The 18,416-nt window shown below is 33.2% G+C and overlaps 1 protein-coding gene across 2 annotated transcripts in view; it reads left to right on the forward strand.

The window, feature by feature from the left end:
* Positions 1 to 18,416, forward strand: part of LOC106135376 (serine proteinase stubble) — a 138,695-nt gene that overhangs the window by 72,213 nt on the left and 48,066 nt on the right. The window contains exon 3 of one of the 2 annotated variants that reach the window (XM_013335661.2): positions 164 to 259. In XM_013335661.2, coding sequence (XP_013191115.2) covers positions 164 to 259 — 96 coding nt within the window. The remainder of the gene's footprint in view (positions 1 to 163; positions 260 to 18,416) is intronic. The other variant, XM_060945462.1, reaches the window with a different exon arrangement.

The following is an 18,416-nucleotide window of genomic DNA, read 5'->3' on the forward strand; positions in this document are numbered from 1 at the left end:
TGCCGGGAACAACACGGCACCTAAAAGAAGAAGAATCGTTTTAATAATATTGGCTCTGTAACCCGCAAGGTAATACACGTGATCATATATACAGGTTGACATTTAAAACAACTGCATTATTTTAATAGAACAATTTGTTAAACACTTTTATGTTTGTCCCCAGGTGTGGTTGTGATGTCATGGTGGTGGGTCGCGCTGTTCGCGCTGGTGGCACCCGCCCGCGCCGCGCCCCGGGCGGGCAACGGTGAGCTATTTTACAGTGAGCATCACTTGCACTTTATCTCTGAAACTGCTGAAACTGTCTTTGGCGACAGATTAAATTAAATAAAAAAAAAGACAAAGATATAAATTTCACTTGTAACTTATAACACATCTCCTTTTTGCAACGGGGGTAAGGTTAATAACGCTCTCGATCGAATCAGTGACATTTGGTGTTCCTTTCAGCTCCCACAATTATTGAAGGGTTCAATCGATTTTGATCAACAATGTCTAAGAATACGTAAATCACCTTTAACCAAAAGAAATAAATAATTGAAATGGCTTCCGTCGGTGAGCTTCGACGCCACAGCCAGACAGACATACATAAAGTCATAACACCCCTAATTTTTCCGTCGGGGTTTAAAAATCAGAACTTGCAATAATTTTGACAACAGCTTAAAAACTGAGTTGCAATAATTTCGACACAGCGAAAAAAGGAATACCTAAGTACATATTTTCTTTCTCAATTTCAAGGCATAGACAAATGTAGAAAATCAAATCAAATCAATACTCTATTATATACTGGTCGGTAAAACTCGGAAAGGAGAAAAAGCAGCCGTTTTCTGATTGGTTGAAATTGTTGAAAAGTTTTCTAAGATCATATTTTTGACGGCGCGTCTATTGAAATTTCAGTGAGGAAAATGACTTGAGGCGAATACTTTTAGAGAAATAAAATTAAAAATATATAATAGTGCTTCGGGGCCTGTCCGCTTTACCTTATAGTCACAAACATCTAAAAATTCTAGATTCTTGTGATTCAAATTCTCGAAAAGAAAAAGTTTGGTTTTCTCCTTATTTATTATTATATTCGTAGTAGGTAAACCGAATAATGGACATTAGCAACCTGTCACTATTTGAATTTCAATTCCATCACTAAGCCACAACGCTGAACGTGGCTTGTCTGTCTTACAACTCTGTCTGCCCCGCTAGGGATATAGACGTGGTAATATGAATGAAAAGAATGAATGAATGAACCGTTTAACAGTTTCAGTTGTTTCGAGAGTCACTTTTCACTAGCACTTGTTGCGTTAGTACTTTATAAAGTGATGCTTAAGATTTTTATATGTTCACTGAACTTTCCTGTACACATATTTTTTAATAGGTTTAAAATTTATAAGAAAAACAGTTTTAAGTCTTCTACGATGACAAGCGAACACTTCAAAGGTTTTCTTCATTAAATTACAAAACAATAATTTTTTGTTCGATGTTCTGCATGAATATGGAATGTTTTTTTAAAAATAAAAACGAAAAGATATATTTCTGGCCACTAAGGCCATTCTAAGGCTAACTGGGGTTATAACAAATATGAACATATTTTAAAAAGAATAAAGAGACGATCTCTTTGTTTTGCCATAGCTACACACGTATTTAGAAAATTGACTAGACCCTTTGTAACTTGATACGCCGATAGCAGTCAATACTGACTAATTGATCAGTATCATGCCACACTATCCTAGCCTAAATAATACGTAGATACAAAATCTATATTACACAAGCTGTCCCGGCAAACGTTGTTTGGCCATATAAATAATTTTTAAGAAATTTCTAGTTAAAAAAAATGTTAAGGTAGACAACACTTATCACTAACTAACGATTCTCAGACCGACTCAAAATGCTCACAAAATTTCATGAGAATCGGTCAAGCCGTTTCAGAGGAGTACGGGAACGAACATGTGAGACGATAATTTTATATATAAGATAAAACTCTTCCGTCGCCTGACAGACAGACAACGCACAGCCCAAACCATTACGGCCTAGAAATTTAAAATTTGCCATGTTGTTAATTACTTATGAGGTAAAGGGGCGCACTAAGAGATATTTTCCCGAAATTCTCGCGGGAAAGGGAATTAATGGGATTTTTTATTTACGCGGGCGGAACCGGGCATCCTAGTCTATAAGTCAGTCGTAACGTGACTATGTAACAAAGAGGTTTAGGTGGTATTCGTTCGCGCCTCCTTATCGCGGATTGAGTCGTAAAGCCGGGATTATACCGCAATTTTATTACCCAAAGATACGGACATTGAACTATCTTCAAAGATATGACTTAGATTTTATCAATATTTAGGGGCGACGCAATCAAATTTAATCGAATAATTTTCTAAAAGAAATATAAAAAGCTCCCACTAAGTATCTGATATTGATACAAAAGATCAAATATTGGTTTTCACTTGTTATCTATAGTGAAATGTAAAGTATAATTAATGTACAGATTAAGAACTCCATTAAGGTCTTGTTTCAGGGTATCTATATTCAGAAAAAAATTATGAAATGCAATATTATTTTTAGGAAAAATATTTCAGTGTTTTGATGATATTGATGATTCGAATAAACTTAGAAACCTACTGAGTTTACACTTTATTATCTAAAGGTCTAGGCAGTAGGTATCCTTAAATAAGATCTCTTCCAACCATCTTGTATATTAAGATGACATATAAGAGAGTATTTAACAACTTATATAAGTTTATCAAAACCTATCCTACTACTATTATAAAGGCGAAAGTTTGTATGGATGTATGGATGTTTGTTACTCTTTCACGCAAAAACTACTGAACCGATTACCATGAAATTTGGTATGTAGGTAGCTGAAGACCCAGAATAACACATAGGCTACTTTTTATCCCAGAGTTCCCGCGGGATTGATAGGGTTTCCATGCGGACGAAGTCGCGGGCGGCCTCTAGTATTATTATATTTATGACACTATAAAATTCATCGTTCAGATATAAATTTCTTGTTGGTAGAAGTCATCTGCTGGTAGTTATTCTTCAGTAATTCAGGGCGTGTTTCAAGTACCACTCGCGTCACCGAGTTTATAGTCCATGAAGTAATCTAAGAAAGTCCCAGTTTAATATACAGCTGTAAATTCTTCAGCGTGTCCTAGGTAATACTCGCAAGTAAATGACTGAAATTGTTCTGCCTGTTTAACTGTCTAAGTTAGTAATGTTTACTTAATCAAGAACTAGCATTTACATGCCGTGCCGTGTGGTTCCCGACACCAATAGAAAAAAGAATAGGACCACTTCATCACATTCCCCGTGGATGTCGTGACTAAGGGATAGGCTTATAAACTTGGGATTCTTCTTTTAGGCCACAGGCAAGCAACCTGTCACTATTTGAATCTCAATTGTATTAAGCAAAACAACTGAACGTGGCCTATCAGTCTTTTTAAGACTGTTGGCTCTGTCTACCCCGCAAGGGATATAACGTGATTATATGTACATACAGATAATCACGTTATATCCCTTGCAAATGCTACATACATACCTACATATGTATGTAGCATTTGCCTGCAACTCCACCTGCGTAAGACTAAAATTATTTTTTTACCCGATCACGCGAGAACGTGCCCATTTTTAGATGTGCTCCATTTGATAAATGCACATTTTACGGAGTGTAAATATTTTAGCGAATGCTCATTTGGCTTTAGATCCTCTGAATATTCGTCGTGATGGAAAATGGAAGGAGATTTAAATAGTGTCAGGTTGCTAGCCCATCGCCTGAAAGAGGAAAGTTAAGTCATAGTGCGTGCCTTCCGGGTATTACGTTAAGATTTTAATTATTATAGTTAATAAAGCAATAATCAAGATTCGTCCCAAAGGGTTAATTTAGATTAGAAGATTTCCACAGCTTGCGAGGTGAAGAGATTTCGTTCGAATTAATTTCCGTTCCAAGTTTATCTCTCTTCAAATAAGTATTTTTTTTAAAGAATGAATAATTGCGATGAAAAAAATATCTACTTTTAAAAGAAGTAAAGCCTTAGCTTAAAGAAATTTTGAAATCAATAGCTTATTAGTTCGTCTGCTAAAAGAAAAATCTGTAGTATATAAACCACTCCTTTTATTTTGAACACATACTCGTAGAAAGGGTGATATTTGAAATAGCTGTTAAAATTATAACCCTACCCGTTTTAGTTGGTCGTCGAAGATTTTGTTAGATTAAGCGATTGAATGGCAAATAAAAGAGCCGTTAGACTATTCCATTAGTAACATTGTATAGAGCACTTTATTTGCTGAAGTTAATGGAAAAGCTCCCTCAGGAAGTAGTATCGGGTAACGTTGGCTGGTTTACTATCTATAGTTTGTGTTGAATTATTACATAACATAACATATAATCACGTTTATTTTCCTTGCGGGGTAGACAGAGTCAACAGTCAACAAAAGAGTTAAGGGCCACGTTCAGCCGTTCGGCTTAATGATATTAAATCTTAATTGAGATATAAATAGTGACAGGTTGCTAGCCCATCGCCTAAAAGAGGAATCTCGAGTATATAAGCCTATCCTTTAGTCGGCTTTTACGACATCTAAGGGAAAGAGATGGAGTGGTCCTATTCTTTTTTCTATTGGTGCCAGGAACCACACGGCACATTACATTATAACTTTGTAATCAAATATCTATTCTGGGGTCTACCTCACGAGAGGTGGTGTATCTTATCTTCTGTCTTTGTCTTGAAATTCACTCGTATGGTACTTATATTGAGAATATGTATGGCTGGAATTGCAACGAAAAAGGTACCTAAAATTTGCCAACTATCTTATCCTTCTTTTAGACGATGGGCTAGGAATGTCACCATTGCTGGAAACATTTCAAGTGAGTGAAATGTGCCTATAACTGGATGCCACGTTTAGTTGAATGACTTATTAATAGCATTGAGATTCAGATGACACCATACGTCATCAAGCCAGTTGAACGAGGCTTTTCAGTCTTTTCAAGACTATCGGCTCTGTTTACCCCGTAAGGTATGTATATGTGATTATATGTACCTATGTGAGATTCAGATATAGTTCCAGGTTGCTAGCCTATCGCTTTCTTATAAAAGTCTTATTTACAGGACTAAAGTTTATTATCATTGTCATAACAGCCTTTAGACGTGCACTGCTAAATATTGGCCCACTTCTAAGATGTCTGCCACGCTCTTTTGGAAGTGAAAGCTTAAGTTTATACCCTTATTTGTATTCCAAAAAGGTATTTCCCTATGACCCTAACAAATACGCAAGGACAACCATTTATCCTGCTCAAGCTACCTTATTTATTTTAGGGACACCAAATACCTTCCTTTAACTTATGAGGGCCACCATTTTCAATAATGGAGACATGTTTTGACGCTATAAGTAATGTAGTTTTACTGATAAGGGTTTTTATTTTTATTTAATTTTTTGTGCTGGTTCTGGATATTTAGACCCACGACGCTGGTCTGGTAGAGAAGATGAAACATATTGCAGTTACTTTAATTATATAAAAATAAGTAATTGACTTATTTTTATTTATTTTATTTAATAGGGAAAGGCTTATATACTTGTTTTTATTCGATGGCGAGTCCCCCATAAGCTATCCCGCTATAAGTGGCTTTCGAGCCTTGATTTATAAATAAAAACATTGTATGTAGGTACGAGTATATAGTGATAAGATCTTATTATGATATTAAAAAAGGATCTGTCTAAAAATATCAACAAGCATTGGTGATATTTAGCAAACAAAAATTTAAGAAGTTTCGTTTTAATCGATTGCTATCAAAATACATCGAAGCCTTTAAAGGAAATACACAAAGGAACTAAATGTAAAACAAAAGATAGTTCCAAATATGACTGATCGCATCTAATCATAATACAAACGTGTAACACGAAAGATAGTGAAAAGCAGTTTCACTTTCATACAAATTACCACCTGGACTGACAAAACGCAACACGGGCCCTTTGTAGGGTCACCAGGTTAATGGCATTCATGGGACGACGATGTTTATTGTTGGCGGTTTGTTTTGTTAACCGTATTTGTTTACTAATTTATGTACACAGAAAACATCGAGAATGATAAACACAAGAAACAAAATTACATAGGCTCTGTTTATAATGTACATATGTATACGTATAATGTTTCAACTTGTTTTAGTATTGAACTGGTTTTGAATGTTATGTTTCTGCTTAGTTCATGACTGTTAGTTATTGTATGTTAAATGATAACAATGGTTTTTAAATGTTCAATCCTAGTGAAGCGCCACAGTCGATAGTGATTTAAACTTCATCTTATTTATCGTAGCGATAAATAAATGGAATTCGCGTGAATATAAGCTCTGTCTACCCCTTAAGGGATAAAGATGTGACATCTGCATACTTTTACATACAGAAGAAAAATGTATCAGAACGTAATATATAAAACTTGTAATATCTTTCATTCTTGCCTTAACATGATTTAATTTGTATAGCTAAGTTTTTCAATACAAAATCATAATCAACTTCCTTGATTTAATTTAAGCATGACATTTATTTTTATGGTTTCTTACACGCAATATTGCGTTCCTAACTTAAATTAATGTGGTGTTATGTATACGTCAATTGAATCATATATAAAGGACATTTATGATCATACAATGACTTAATTACATATATACATATGGTCACGTCTATATCTCTTGTGGGGTAGACAGAGCCAACAGTCTTTAAAAGACTGATCGGCCACGTTCAGCTATTTGGCTTAATGATAGAATTGAGATCCAAATAGTGACAGGTTGCTAGCCCATCGCCTAAAAAAATCCCAAGTTTGTAAGCCTATCCCTTAGTAGCCTTTTACGACATCCATGGGAAAGAGATGGAGTGGTCCTATTCTTTTTTGTATTGGTGCCTGGAACCACACGGCACAATGACTTTATTATTTAATTAAATTACTTTGCTAAATCCAAGACCAAGTTATAATAATAAATATAAAATCGTATTAAAAAGAAAATTTACAACCTTTTTATGTAAACCATACATTTTCCACCACACAAGTCGAACAGAACCAAATATCAAAATAACGAGCATAGTTGTATTCGTATTAGAGAGAAAGTCCCATAAGTGGCTGCACTATGCACTCCCTACATCATGAACATGTGTAGTGTTGCCCCTCCTATATCGTCACTTTCGATAGACTCAGTTATCGACACTTAGAAACCAGTTGGTAATAGGCGTTTCTATTTGGTATTTATTGTTATGGTCATTATAGGACGGGCTTTTATAATAGGTTACATCACTAGTGTCTTTTTTTAGCTTTCTTGTGATCAACATTTGGTATTGCAAATTTTAAGCAAATTAAATAGACAAATAAACATACATACATACATACATACATATGGTCACGTCTATATCCCTTGCGGGGAAGACAGGGCCAACAGTCTTGAAAAGACTGAATGGCCACGTTCAGCTATTTGGCTTAATGATAGAATTGAGATTCAAATAGTGACAGGTTGCTTGCCCATCGCCTTTTACGACATCCATGGGAAAGACATGGAGTGGTCCTATTCTTTTTTGTAGTGGTGCCGGGAAACACACGCCACAAGACAAACAAGTAAGATTTTTATTTTAAGACAAATAAATAAGTAAGATCTATGCGTTTAGGATTCAGTAGATACTCTTAGATTGTAACTAATTCTCTATAAAGAGTTAGTAGGTACTTAGTAAGTTGGGTATGGAAGAAAAGTGAATTTATTAGTTCGATAAAATTTAATGAAAACTCCCAACATAATCGATGGATTATGTTGGGAGTTTTCATTAAATTTTATATCAAGTAGTTTATGAGATATGGTATAATGTTCATGAAAATATAATAGTCTTATTTTTTCAGCGGTACGTTCGTAGAAAAATTGGACTTTTCTGTGAAAAATTATCCTTCGTGGAATTTAATAAAACCTTAGATCCCTCGATATATCTTATAGTTTGCATCTTGAAATTGTGATCATACCTAAATCAATTTTCCCAAATCGGGTAGTAAAAAGGTTGGAGGACTCAATCTTGTCTACTTTTCCTTCGCATTGATTTTGAATCTTGTTTCTATAACAATAAAATTTTAATTCGCTGAAGATTTAAGTCAGTTTTAGCGTAACGTTATAAAGTTATATTTTGTTATAAGTATGTCAGTGTATTGGCGTCATTGGCTTTCACTATATCTGAATTAATTAGTCTTGTAACAATTGGTTCTGTTTACCAGATCATCTACCAGTTCTATCGGAGTCATAAGTATATACCTAACTATTTTACTCGATTGACTTTAACAATATGCGCGGGAAGAGAAGCAAATACTATGGTTTTTTTTTTACTATACACAGATTGATTTAGCCTCGAAGTAAGTTCGAGACTTGTGTTACGAGATACTAACTCAACGATACTTTATTTTATAATAAATACTTATATATAGATAAACATCCAAGACCCAGGCCAATCAGAAAAAGGTCCTTTCTCATCATGCCCTATCGGGATACCGGGATACGAACCCGGGACCTCCGGTGTCACAGACAAGCGTTATACCGCTGCGCCACAGAGGCCGCCTTTCTTCATTCAGATTTGTATTGAAAATGTAAAAAAGTTTTGTAATCAAAACAAAAGAAAGTTTCGAAAACATTCAAAAGATTCAATATTTACAGAATCACACATTCACAACCAAAATATTAACAAAGCATTTTCCCTCAGTAAATCTTGTTTGAAATGCTAATACAAAGGGCCTCGCCCTGCGCGTGCGTCGATTGCAGTCAACGAAAGTGACATTTGACACGCTTGCCGACTTAACCAGCACTATAAAGTATAAATAGTGTAGAAAAAAATTTAAATTAGTTAGTGTTTTCTTACACCTTTTCTATATTTTTTGTTAAATTCTTTTAAATCATAATAACAATTTTTCAAAATGATTATGTTAAAATATCTTTAAAATCTTATCTTTCTAAGTAGCACCTTTGTACTTCAATTACTGTATTAAATGCTCTCCTATATAATTTTGGGTACATAAACAAATAAATAAATAAATCTTACATTTTGTTGATACATAAAACATCGACCTATATAACATCTTAAATATTATACTGTACTATGGCTATGTGTCTTTGAAGTTATATTTTTTACAGCAGGTAAAAATGTGGACAAAATTTAATTTTCAATTCCTGCTATTTTCGTTATGGATAAATAAATAGTGGTTTAAGTACTAAGTTTTCTCATGAGTGGTGTAAATATACATATGTGTAATTCGTACAAATTGTATTATTTCTTGTAAAATACACTCATTATTGTTATGATAATTTGTCTCTATGTACTCAAGCTTCAAAACCTTTTTTTTTCTTTTTATGTAATAAGTTTATTAGTAGATAGTTAGATACGATTAGTTAATAACAAGCAACCATTGTTCAACAAAATCAAAACATTTGAGTTTTATACGCAAGGGGGGAAGCTTTTATGATTTGTCATAAATTTATACTAAAAAGATTAACGGTTAAGTGATTGCCAATTTAAATTCAATCTCTTACGGTAACAAATGCATTCTACGTAACTTATTTCAAAGCAGTTAAACTATAATAAAGGTACCCTTTGATCTAAAGAATCAATAAAACTATAATGGAAAATAACTGTAAACCGCTTTGATATCATGCGGATGTTAAGCGGAAAAGGTATATGTACCTCCAACTTGACACTTTTCTTTTATGACCTTTCTGACCGTTATAACAAAATCATAGTTAAACTTTTGATCCTGATGAGTTGGGGTCATGTTATTAAATTTTGTGACTTTCTATTCAAACCAGGATTGGGAATAAATATGATACTTTAAATAAACGATAAAAAAATCTCTTGACCATTAGAAATACAACGATATACTAAAAAAACTATATTATTATCTTAACTCTCCGGTGATTATACTAAAGCATATAGTATAGTATTAATTTCTTATTGTAAAAAAAATCACAAGAAATTTAATATAATATTTTCCAGACAAGTCATCCCTACAATTCCGTATTAAAAAAGAAAGTTTGTTAATGTTATACTAACAACCGCGCTATTCCCATATTTGTAATTAATTCGTACAATGTAAAGCTAATGTTCACGTATTTAGCAGTCATTATAGCCATCTCTCGAGTCATAAAGATGTGATGTGAGATGCGAGTGAAATCTCCAGTTCGTCTTGTATGAACAAGGCACTAAACACAAATATATTATAATGACAAGAAGAGTCAGATATATTTAAATTTAATATGAGTTAAATTCAAAAAAAGTAATGTGATGTGTTATGTCGTGTGTGATTTGATTAAAAGTTCAACCTCTGAATTATTACTGTTACGTCTTATTTAAGCTATGACTAGTTACCTATCAGCTGAAAATGTCTGAATAGCTTTAGAAAATCATTCATACTTTGCTTAAAGGGCATGTATTACAGCGAAACGTTTTTAGGCGAGGGCTTAACGCTTATCCTTTACTCGAATTTAAAACAAAGCGCACAAAAGACTAACAGGACAATAACGTACCTATAATAAATAAACCTCGGCCTTAAATTTTGTCTATATGCAATGCGAAAAACAATTTTCCCATGTCGATGATCCAAAAAACGCGAATGTACACTTCAATCAAACAGAGCCACTTCCAGTACTGACTACGAACAACATTGATAATGGTCAGAGATTGTAGGGCGTAATAGTAGGATTTCCTAGATGTGCAAACAGTTTCACTGCCCGTGGAAAGCTGTGACAAGATGGCGAGTGACACCTCGTTCGTTAGATAAATGTGCGATTCCTTAGTTTCTAAGTTTGTACTGAAGTTACTTGAAAAATCCTATCATATCTTACTTTTTGTCCTTCCTTTTAACTTATAAATGCTTGTTGGCAAAGTTGTGTGTATTATGTGTGTTTGTTAGTCCTTCACGTAAAATCTACTGAACGGATTTTGATGGAATTTACTATACGGGTAGAATATAATCTGGAATAACTTAGATACTTTTCGTCCCGAAATTCTCACGGAAGTGAAGAACTAAGGCGCAGCTTGTATATTGATAAATGTGGATGAAGCAAAAGATTTACGCAAACACCGTGATAAGTTACAAGATACCACTCTGAGAAAGAGGTGTTGTGGAATGAGAGAACAGAATTGACAAATTTGATATACTAAACACTTGTATTAAGTATTGAACGTACTTGTACCTATTGAACTATTATTAGAAGTTTTGAATTGTTTGAAGATGTGGTATCTGCCTACCCGTCCGGGAAAGATGCGTGATTTATGTATGTGTATGTATGTATGTTAAATTGGTTGATAATTGTCTATTCACGCGTTATCTTTTGAACAAATCTTTTTGAAATTTTGCATATACATTTATATAACTATGAGTTTGGCGAAAGATATAGGGTACTTACTTTTCCTCCTGGTAAATATAATAGTTCCCGTGAAAATTTGGAAAAACCTTTTGTAGGTGGCGGTAAATTCGCGCGGGCGACGTTATAGGTAATAGCTAGTTTTCAATATTATAATCTGAATGTTATTTGTTCTATTGTATATGAAATTATATACGTACTTACATAAAATTATAAGCGATGCACTCATTTCTGACCTCTGCAACAGTTAAGTGCGGTAAAGCGCAACCTAATTAATACTTTGCACATATCGAATGATCATCGGCAAGGGCAAGTACACACAATCTAAATTTGTTTTTTGTATTGCATGCCTAAATTGTCTTCAGCCCTACGCTACAAACACATATACCTTTACAAGGAAGACAGAGCCAGTGCTTAAAGACTCAAAACCATCTTTTACTTGGAGGTTAAGCAACGTGGCAGAATGTTTGATTTGAGATTTAAGATCGAGATAAGGTAAAAGTCCAATTCCAAAAACAAATCTCAAGTTCAGGAAAAAAGCCTTTAAAGGAAATGATAATTAAAAAAATTCTATTTTTTATTAAAGTTGCAATAAAAAAATAGTATTTTTTTTTCATTTTAACCCCCATTCATTGTGTCAGTATTTAAAAATGTTTACCTTTATAATGTTGATGAAACTGTAAAGCGAATTCTTAACCGCTTTTAACACATTATGAACGCAGCCTAAATCTGTATTAAAAACTTTATTGAAGCGAAAAGAACTGTTACTTCATCCATTTTTTTAACAGCACCTTGTGTATATTATTACTTCGGTTAATATATCGTGACCGAATATGAATAAATTTTGCATTTTGTTCGCATACTGCTAACTACTGTTATGTATTTTCATTGAGGTGTCGATTATAAAATTTATAATTGCGTTTTGTTAAAAGTAGGTTATTGAAACAGTTCTTTTAAATTATCTGTTTGTTTGGCACCTAATTAACGATCTTATTTTGATAAAAATAATGATAGCTTGCATGAAGTGAGTTATGAATGTGGATGAAGCGAAGGAAGTATGCAGAGATCGTGGCAAGTGGAAAGCGGTAGTCTCTGCCTACCACTCCAGGAAAGAGGCGTAATTGTATGTATGTATTTAGATAATTAAACTAGAATTAGTAGTTTTCTCGATATCTTAGTACCGATGCAGTGTGCTTTCCGACACTTTATAATAGAACCACTCCATATTTTTATATGGTTGTCGTAAAAGGCGACTAAGCTTAAAACTTTATGAGCCACAACCTCAATTGAGTTATATAACCTGTTCGGGATGAAAAGTACAAAGTAATTTATATTTTTACAAGAAATTTCCATAATCGGTCATTATCAAGAGCTGCGATCTATTTAATAGATTTCCGATACTGTAAATTGCCGAACGAAATTTAATGGCTGTATCTAATGGATCTTTAATTTCATTATAGGACTCTGGCTAGCGGCTGGATTATGAACTGATAATAAATTGCAGGATGTTATTATCAAGAATGGATTGGAAACTTTATAAGCTATTCCTAATTGTATCATAATTAAAAATGTATCTATATGAACATTAAAATGTGGACGAGAGATCATGTTGTTATGATTAATCGGTTTACACGAAATTTTCTTATGTATTGGCAATTTCATATAAATTGATGTGCCGATAATGATGATTATGTACCAATATAACTATTAAGTGATAGTAATGATTAAAAATTTTGAATTTCAATGGATTAGTTAGCTGACAAAACACGCTTTTAGGCGGTGTTCTTTTGACTGGCAATAAAAGTTGATTAAAATGTCATATAAAAATCAAAAGTAATCCATTGTCATAAAATTGAATATGTATGTAATAAATAATTTAACTTATTACGGACTTATCCCTGTAAGGGATTTTTTCCTTCACAGGGATAAGTCCGCCCACGTGCATTGTTATTTTTAATGTCTTTTTATGTACTACTAAAAATTAGTTATGTACAAAAAAGTATCTACAATACAATACAATTTTATCAAAAATCTAATTTTTTTTTTTAGTTTATGTATTCCGAGGGCGATTCAGAATAAAAAGTGGGTCCTATATATATTTTTCCAGGTTATTTTCTATTCACGTACAAAATTTAACTGAAATCTGTCCATTATATTTTGTGTGTAACAAACGTTTATATGTACATTGTACACGTTATTACAAACTTTTGCATTTACAATTTTGTTATCAAATAAAATTTTACAGAATTGAAATCTCTGTAAGTATTATGGCACGGGCATATTATAAGTATTTGACTCGACAACTTTAACCACTCGACCGCCTACGAGTATGTTGTCGTATATTTAGCATTAGTGTGTATAATTCAACGTTTAACGACATAAGAAAGTGATCGTAAACCTAAGAAAACCTTATTTTTTGTGAAGGGTAATGGGCCACGTGATTGATGAAGCAGTTTTGAATATTTATATGTGTTTTATTGGTTGTTTCACTGTGTTAATCGCCTCTTTAAGAGTGCAGGTGATAAGACAGCTGTAAAGATAAGTGGTTATGGTTTTAACGCTTTATATAAAGTGTATAATTTAGATTTTAGACAACAAAATTTTGAATGTTCAAACATTCAAATTTTATTATTATAAGTGGAAAGGAGAGTTTTCTTCAAACTTTATGTAAAATTGTACTTTTACGAGTATAAGTTCATTTGAAATTTTTATCACATTTTGGTCATCCGAATTTACTTAGTCTCCAAATATTGACTTTATTAAGTATTGACAATAGCTCTTTATATGTGTGTTTGACTTTTTGGGTTATACAATCTAGAACATATTCGATATTCAAGAGGTTTAACATTATGATCAAACCTAACCATATACCTTTTAGTGAGAACCACAGAACGGAAAGCCTGACCTTTCTGAGGCGAGCAGTCATAATGCCCCTATTAGCTTTTGACCTCGCCTAATAGAATAGATGTTCGTTTTAATATGATTTAAAATTCACTGCTTTATCCCTGAAATAATACTTTTTACTTATACATGCAAGTATGTGTAAGTTAACATGCATGTGCTATGCATGTATGTAAAGATGTGTGTGTTTGTTACTTTTTCACGCAAAAACTACTAAACGCATTTTAATGACACTACAGTAACATAGCTTGGATATTTTATATCATAGAAAGTTAAAATTTGTAAAGATTTAGGCAGGGCAAAGTCTTGGAAAACAGCTAGTTACCTTATTAATAGATGCGATAAGAATGTATAACACACTTTATTTATGTGATTAAATCATGCCTTCCTTTCTATGGAGTTGGCAAAAACTATAGCATTGCCAGCTTACTTACTTTTCTTTATCCACATTTATTAATGTCTAGGTATATAATAGTTCGTCGGCTTTCAAATTCTCAAAAAAATACTGTTTAAGAAAACGTTACGAAATATCATAATAAGTTACAATAACTATACTGCGTGACTATATATAGATAGATAAACTCTTTATTGCATCAAAAAAAAAAAAAATATAGAAAATTTGAAAAAAAAAAACATAGGTATATAAAAAGACAATACGATAAAAAGATGAATGAATATAATAGGAGCCATTAAGTGTAAAAATGTAAAATAATATCAATATTTCACATTGCGCCGGGTCACCTTTTGTTGCTATGTTTTAATACATAATTGTGAGTTTGCTGTAATTAACTGTAGCGCAATAAAGAGTTATTGCATTGTATTGTGATAAACTATTTCAAACATAAACAGGCTAAAACATAAGACCTTCTAATACAAAATGTTAAACATGATAAAGTGAAATTAATTATTCCACTTTCCTACGCAAACCTGGGACTGAATCCCACGGAGTTTATTAACATCATTTATACGCGAGTCCACATAGAACTGTAAAAGGTAATAGTATAAGCATTGTAGGAAATGCCATCCCATAATTTACTAGCAAAATAAAATGTAAATAGCATAAGGGCTAGCTCACACATGGCTACTGAAATCTTTGGGCACGCTAAATAAAGTAAAGTAACTAAAATTATTTAGATTTCGTCAGATGACATTGTATATATTCTGATCTCAATTTCGTTATTTTAAATAGCCTTTGACACTGTCTGGTAGTGTATTTTTAATTTATTACCTAATCATCTTATTGGCTAAGTTTTTTTAAAATCCTTTTTAAATTAAAGCACTCAAAAGTGGTAAAGGGTCAAGTCAAAAGTACCCGAAACCGCTGAGCTTGCATGAAAAGAGTTATGAATGTGGATGAAGCGAAGGAAGTATGCAGAGATCGTGGCAAGTGGAAAGAGGTAGTCTCTGCCTACCCCTTCGTGAAAGCGGCGTGATTTTATGTAGGTATGTATGTATGTATGCACTCAAATAAAAGAGGGTTGTTAGTTTTTCAGTGGTTTATCGATTAATATTCAGTTATTGTAATACAAATTAACTATTATGATAAAATTAAAACGTACGTAGCCAATATTTTACGAGACGTCATTTTTGTTTAAAATTTTACCACAATAAAATGTATATAACGGAAGTACTGAGAGATTTTTAGTAGTCAATTCAGGAATGGGCCTTAAATACAGTGGGGTCAGGTGATTGTAGCCGCGCAAACTGGGACAGAGCGTAAAATGGCCTAATAAGCATCAACATGCGGCTATTAATCAAATTAGATTAACAATAAGCTGTACGAGATTAGTTATTTATTGTTTCGCTGCATGATTTGTGAGGGAAGGCTTGTTAACTTGTGATTCTTATTTAAAGCGATGGGGTAGCTTCGAATACTATTTTTGAATTATCAAAATGTTAAGATTTTTATTGTCGTTAATGTCAAAGGTATAATTTATTTTAATGTCAAAGTGAATCAAGAGAAATCCTAATTTTTACTTAATCTCAACCAGCCAGTATATTGCGGCCTTTTAGTCTTATAACAGCTGGCTCTGTTTCCCTCGTAAGGGATAAGATCGAATGTGTGTGTAATTAATACGTTTTTGGCCACTTCAAGATACGTTTTATATAGCGATACTACTCGTACTAATCAGTAGAATTTTTGGCCAATAATTGCTTGTTGCTTGACAGATTCTTTCCCAACATAACAAATAACAGTTAGTCAGATCACAGTCTAAATTCTCACCTAATACATCATCCGACATTGAAGCAGCTTTCCAGCCATTATATATTGTAAATTATTTAACATATCGCGAGGAGCGGTGAAAATAGCTAACGACCGAGGCGAGTTATCGAGATAAAATGTAATCAGCTGAGTTACATCGAATTTCTAAACTTGTGCGTGTACGCATTACGGGTGCGTTGTATTGGACATGTTGAAAATGGAACTTCTTATTTTTAATTCTTGTAGAACTTACGTAGGGTTGGATCTCTTTATTATGCTAAAACTCAAGGTTTTTCAATTCTTTCTTGATATTGGAATACCAGCTGGATAAGGGCTGTCTCTTAATTTCCTTAAATAAAACTCAGGTCAAGATAGTCAACCTGAACCGTAGTGCTTACATAAAAGGATTCAAGAATGTAGTAGAAAATTTAGAAGAAATATAAGAAAAAAAGTCAAAGCAAGTGCGTAGATTGGTCTTTGTGTATAAAGAGACGTGATTGTATGAATGCATTATAGAATAAAAGCGAATCTACATTAGGTCTCGAATTTTTATTACCGTTGTTCAAACTATTCTGAATAAAGCGATTTAAAATTCAAAAGAAGTTTAGCAAAACCTCCGCTTTACTTGAAAGTTTTTCAGGAGATGTCTACTTTATTTGCATAGCGACGACATGTAAGGTGAATTTTAATGTTGCCCGCGTATTTGAATTTTAAAGTGCTCTTTTATATTCTTTATAAAGTAACAAGGCTGCATCCACTCGCCGCGCATGCTGGAATATGTGAGTAAATCAGAGTTTCAATCAAAAGGTTTAACGAACTGTAATTTATAAAAATAAATATACATTTTTTCTTTGCAGCTGTGTGATTTCTGACACTTTATAATGGGACCACTTCATATTTTCTTATGGATAAGAAACTAAGGGAAAGGCGAATAAACTTGGGATGGGGATGCGGGGATGGGCTAACAACCTATCACTATTTGAATCTCAATTCAGTCTTTTGAAGACTGTTAGCTCTGTCTACCCAGCAAGGGATATAGACGTGATAATATGTATGTAGTCTAAATCAATTGCCTAATACAAAACGTAATTAATGCAAGCGACCATAAACAATATTATTATGACAAAGCAGATACTTCAGCACACGAAGTTCGCGTAATAAAATACCCAATCGCGTGCTAAAATCGCTTAGCCATAATAATGAATCCTTAGTCACAAATTAATGTGAATACAGAATAGACATCACGAAAGGTATACAATTTTTTTTTAAATGTCCAAAGATTACTTATTTATAGTTTTATGGACAGTAGCATTTTTGAAATATTGACAAGTCGTAGACAATGTTATTTTTAAACACTACAGGTATTAAGTACCTTTATTTTATCTCGGACGTTTCGAATCATGTTACAATGATCTGTGGTCTCCGAGCAACTCAGACAACGCTCGCTTGGTCCTAGATAAAAGGCACATTACGTGCGCGTTTAATACCTGTAGTTTTTATAAATACGAGTAGTATTACTATAACGCGAAAGTATAAAATCAGTCGTAGATAATATGCCACATGGGGTCATTTAAAATAATGTACAAATATTATTAATGGATACCAAAAAATTTTGGGCAATGGTCAATCAAAATATCTCTTCTATAACTTACCTTATCCTCTTTTAGTTGGGGTCAGGTCTTGCCTTTTATTTTCACCAGGACAATCTATCCTGGGTTGTCACATCTAGAAATTAGGTTGTCTTGAGTTTTTTTTAAGTTGAACCAATAAGGTCAACCACAGGCGGCCTGATCTATATAATATTAAATCTCTAAGAAACGCAAACCAAGAAATTTTTATCACTTAGATTATACATACAAGTGTACGTAAAGTTCCGTTCTACCATTATTTTATTCTTCAGGTACAAAACGGCACTAATATTCGAGTATACATTAACGTTATCGCAATATTTTACGAGACTGAAAAACTGG

Source organism: Amyelois transitella, chromosome 8 (assembly GCF_032362555.1).
Source record: "Amyelois transitella isolate CPQ chromosome 8, ilAmyTran1.1, whole genome shotgun sequence".
NCBI lineage: Eukaryota > Metazoa > Arthropoda > Insecta > Lepidoptera > Pyralidae > Amyelois > Amyelois transitella.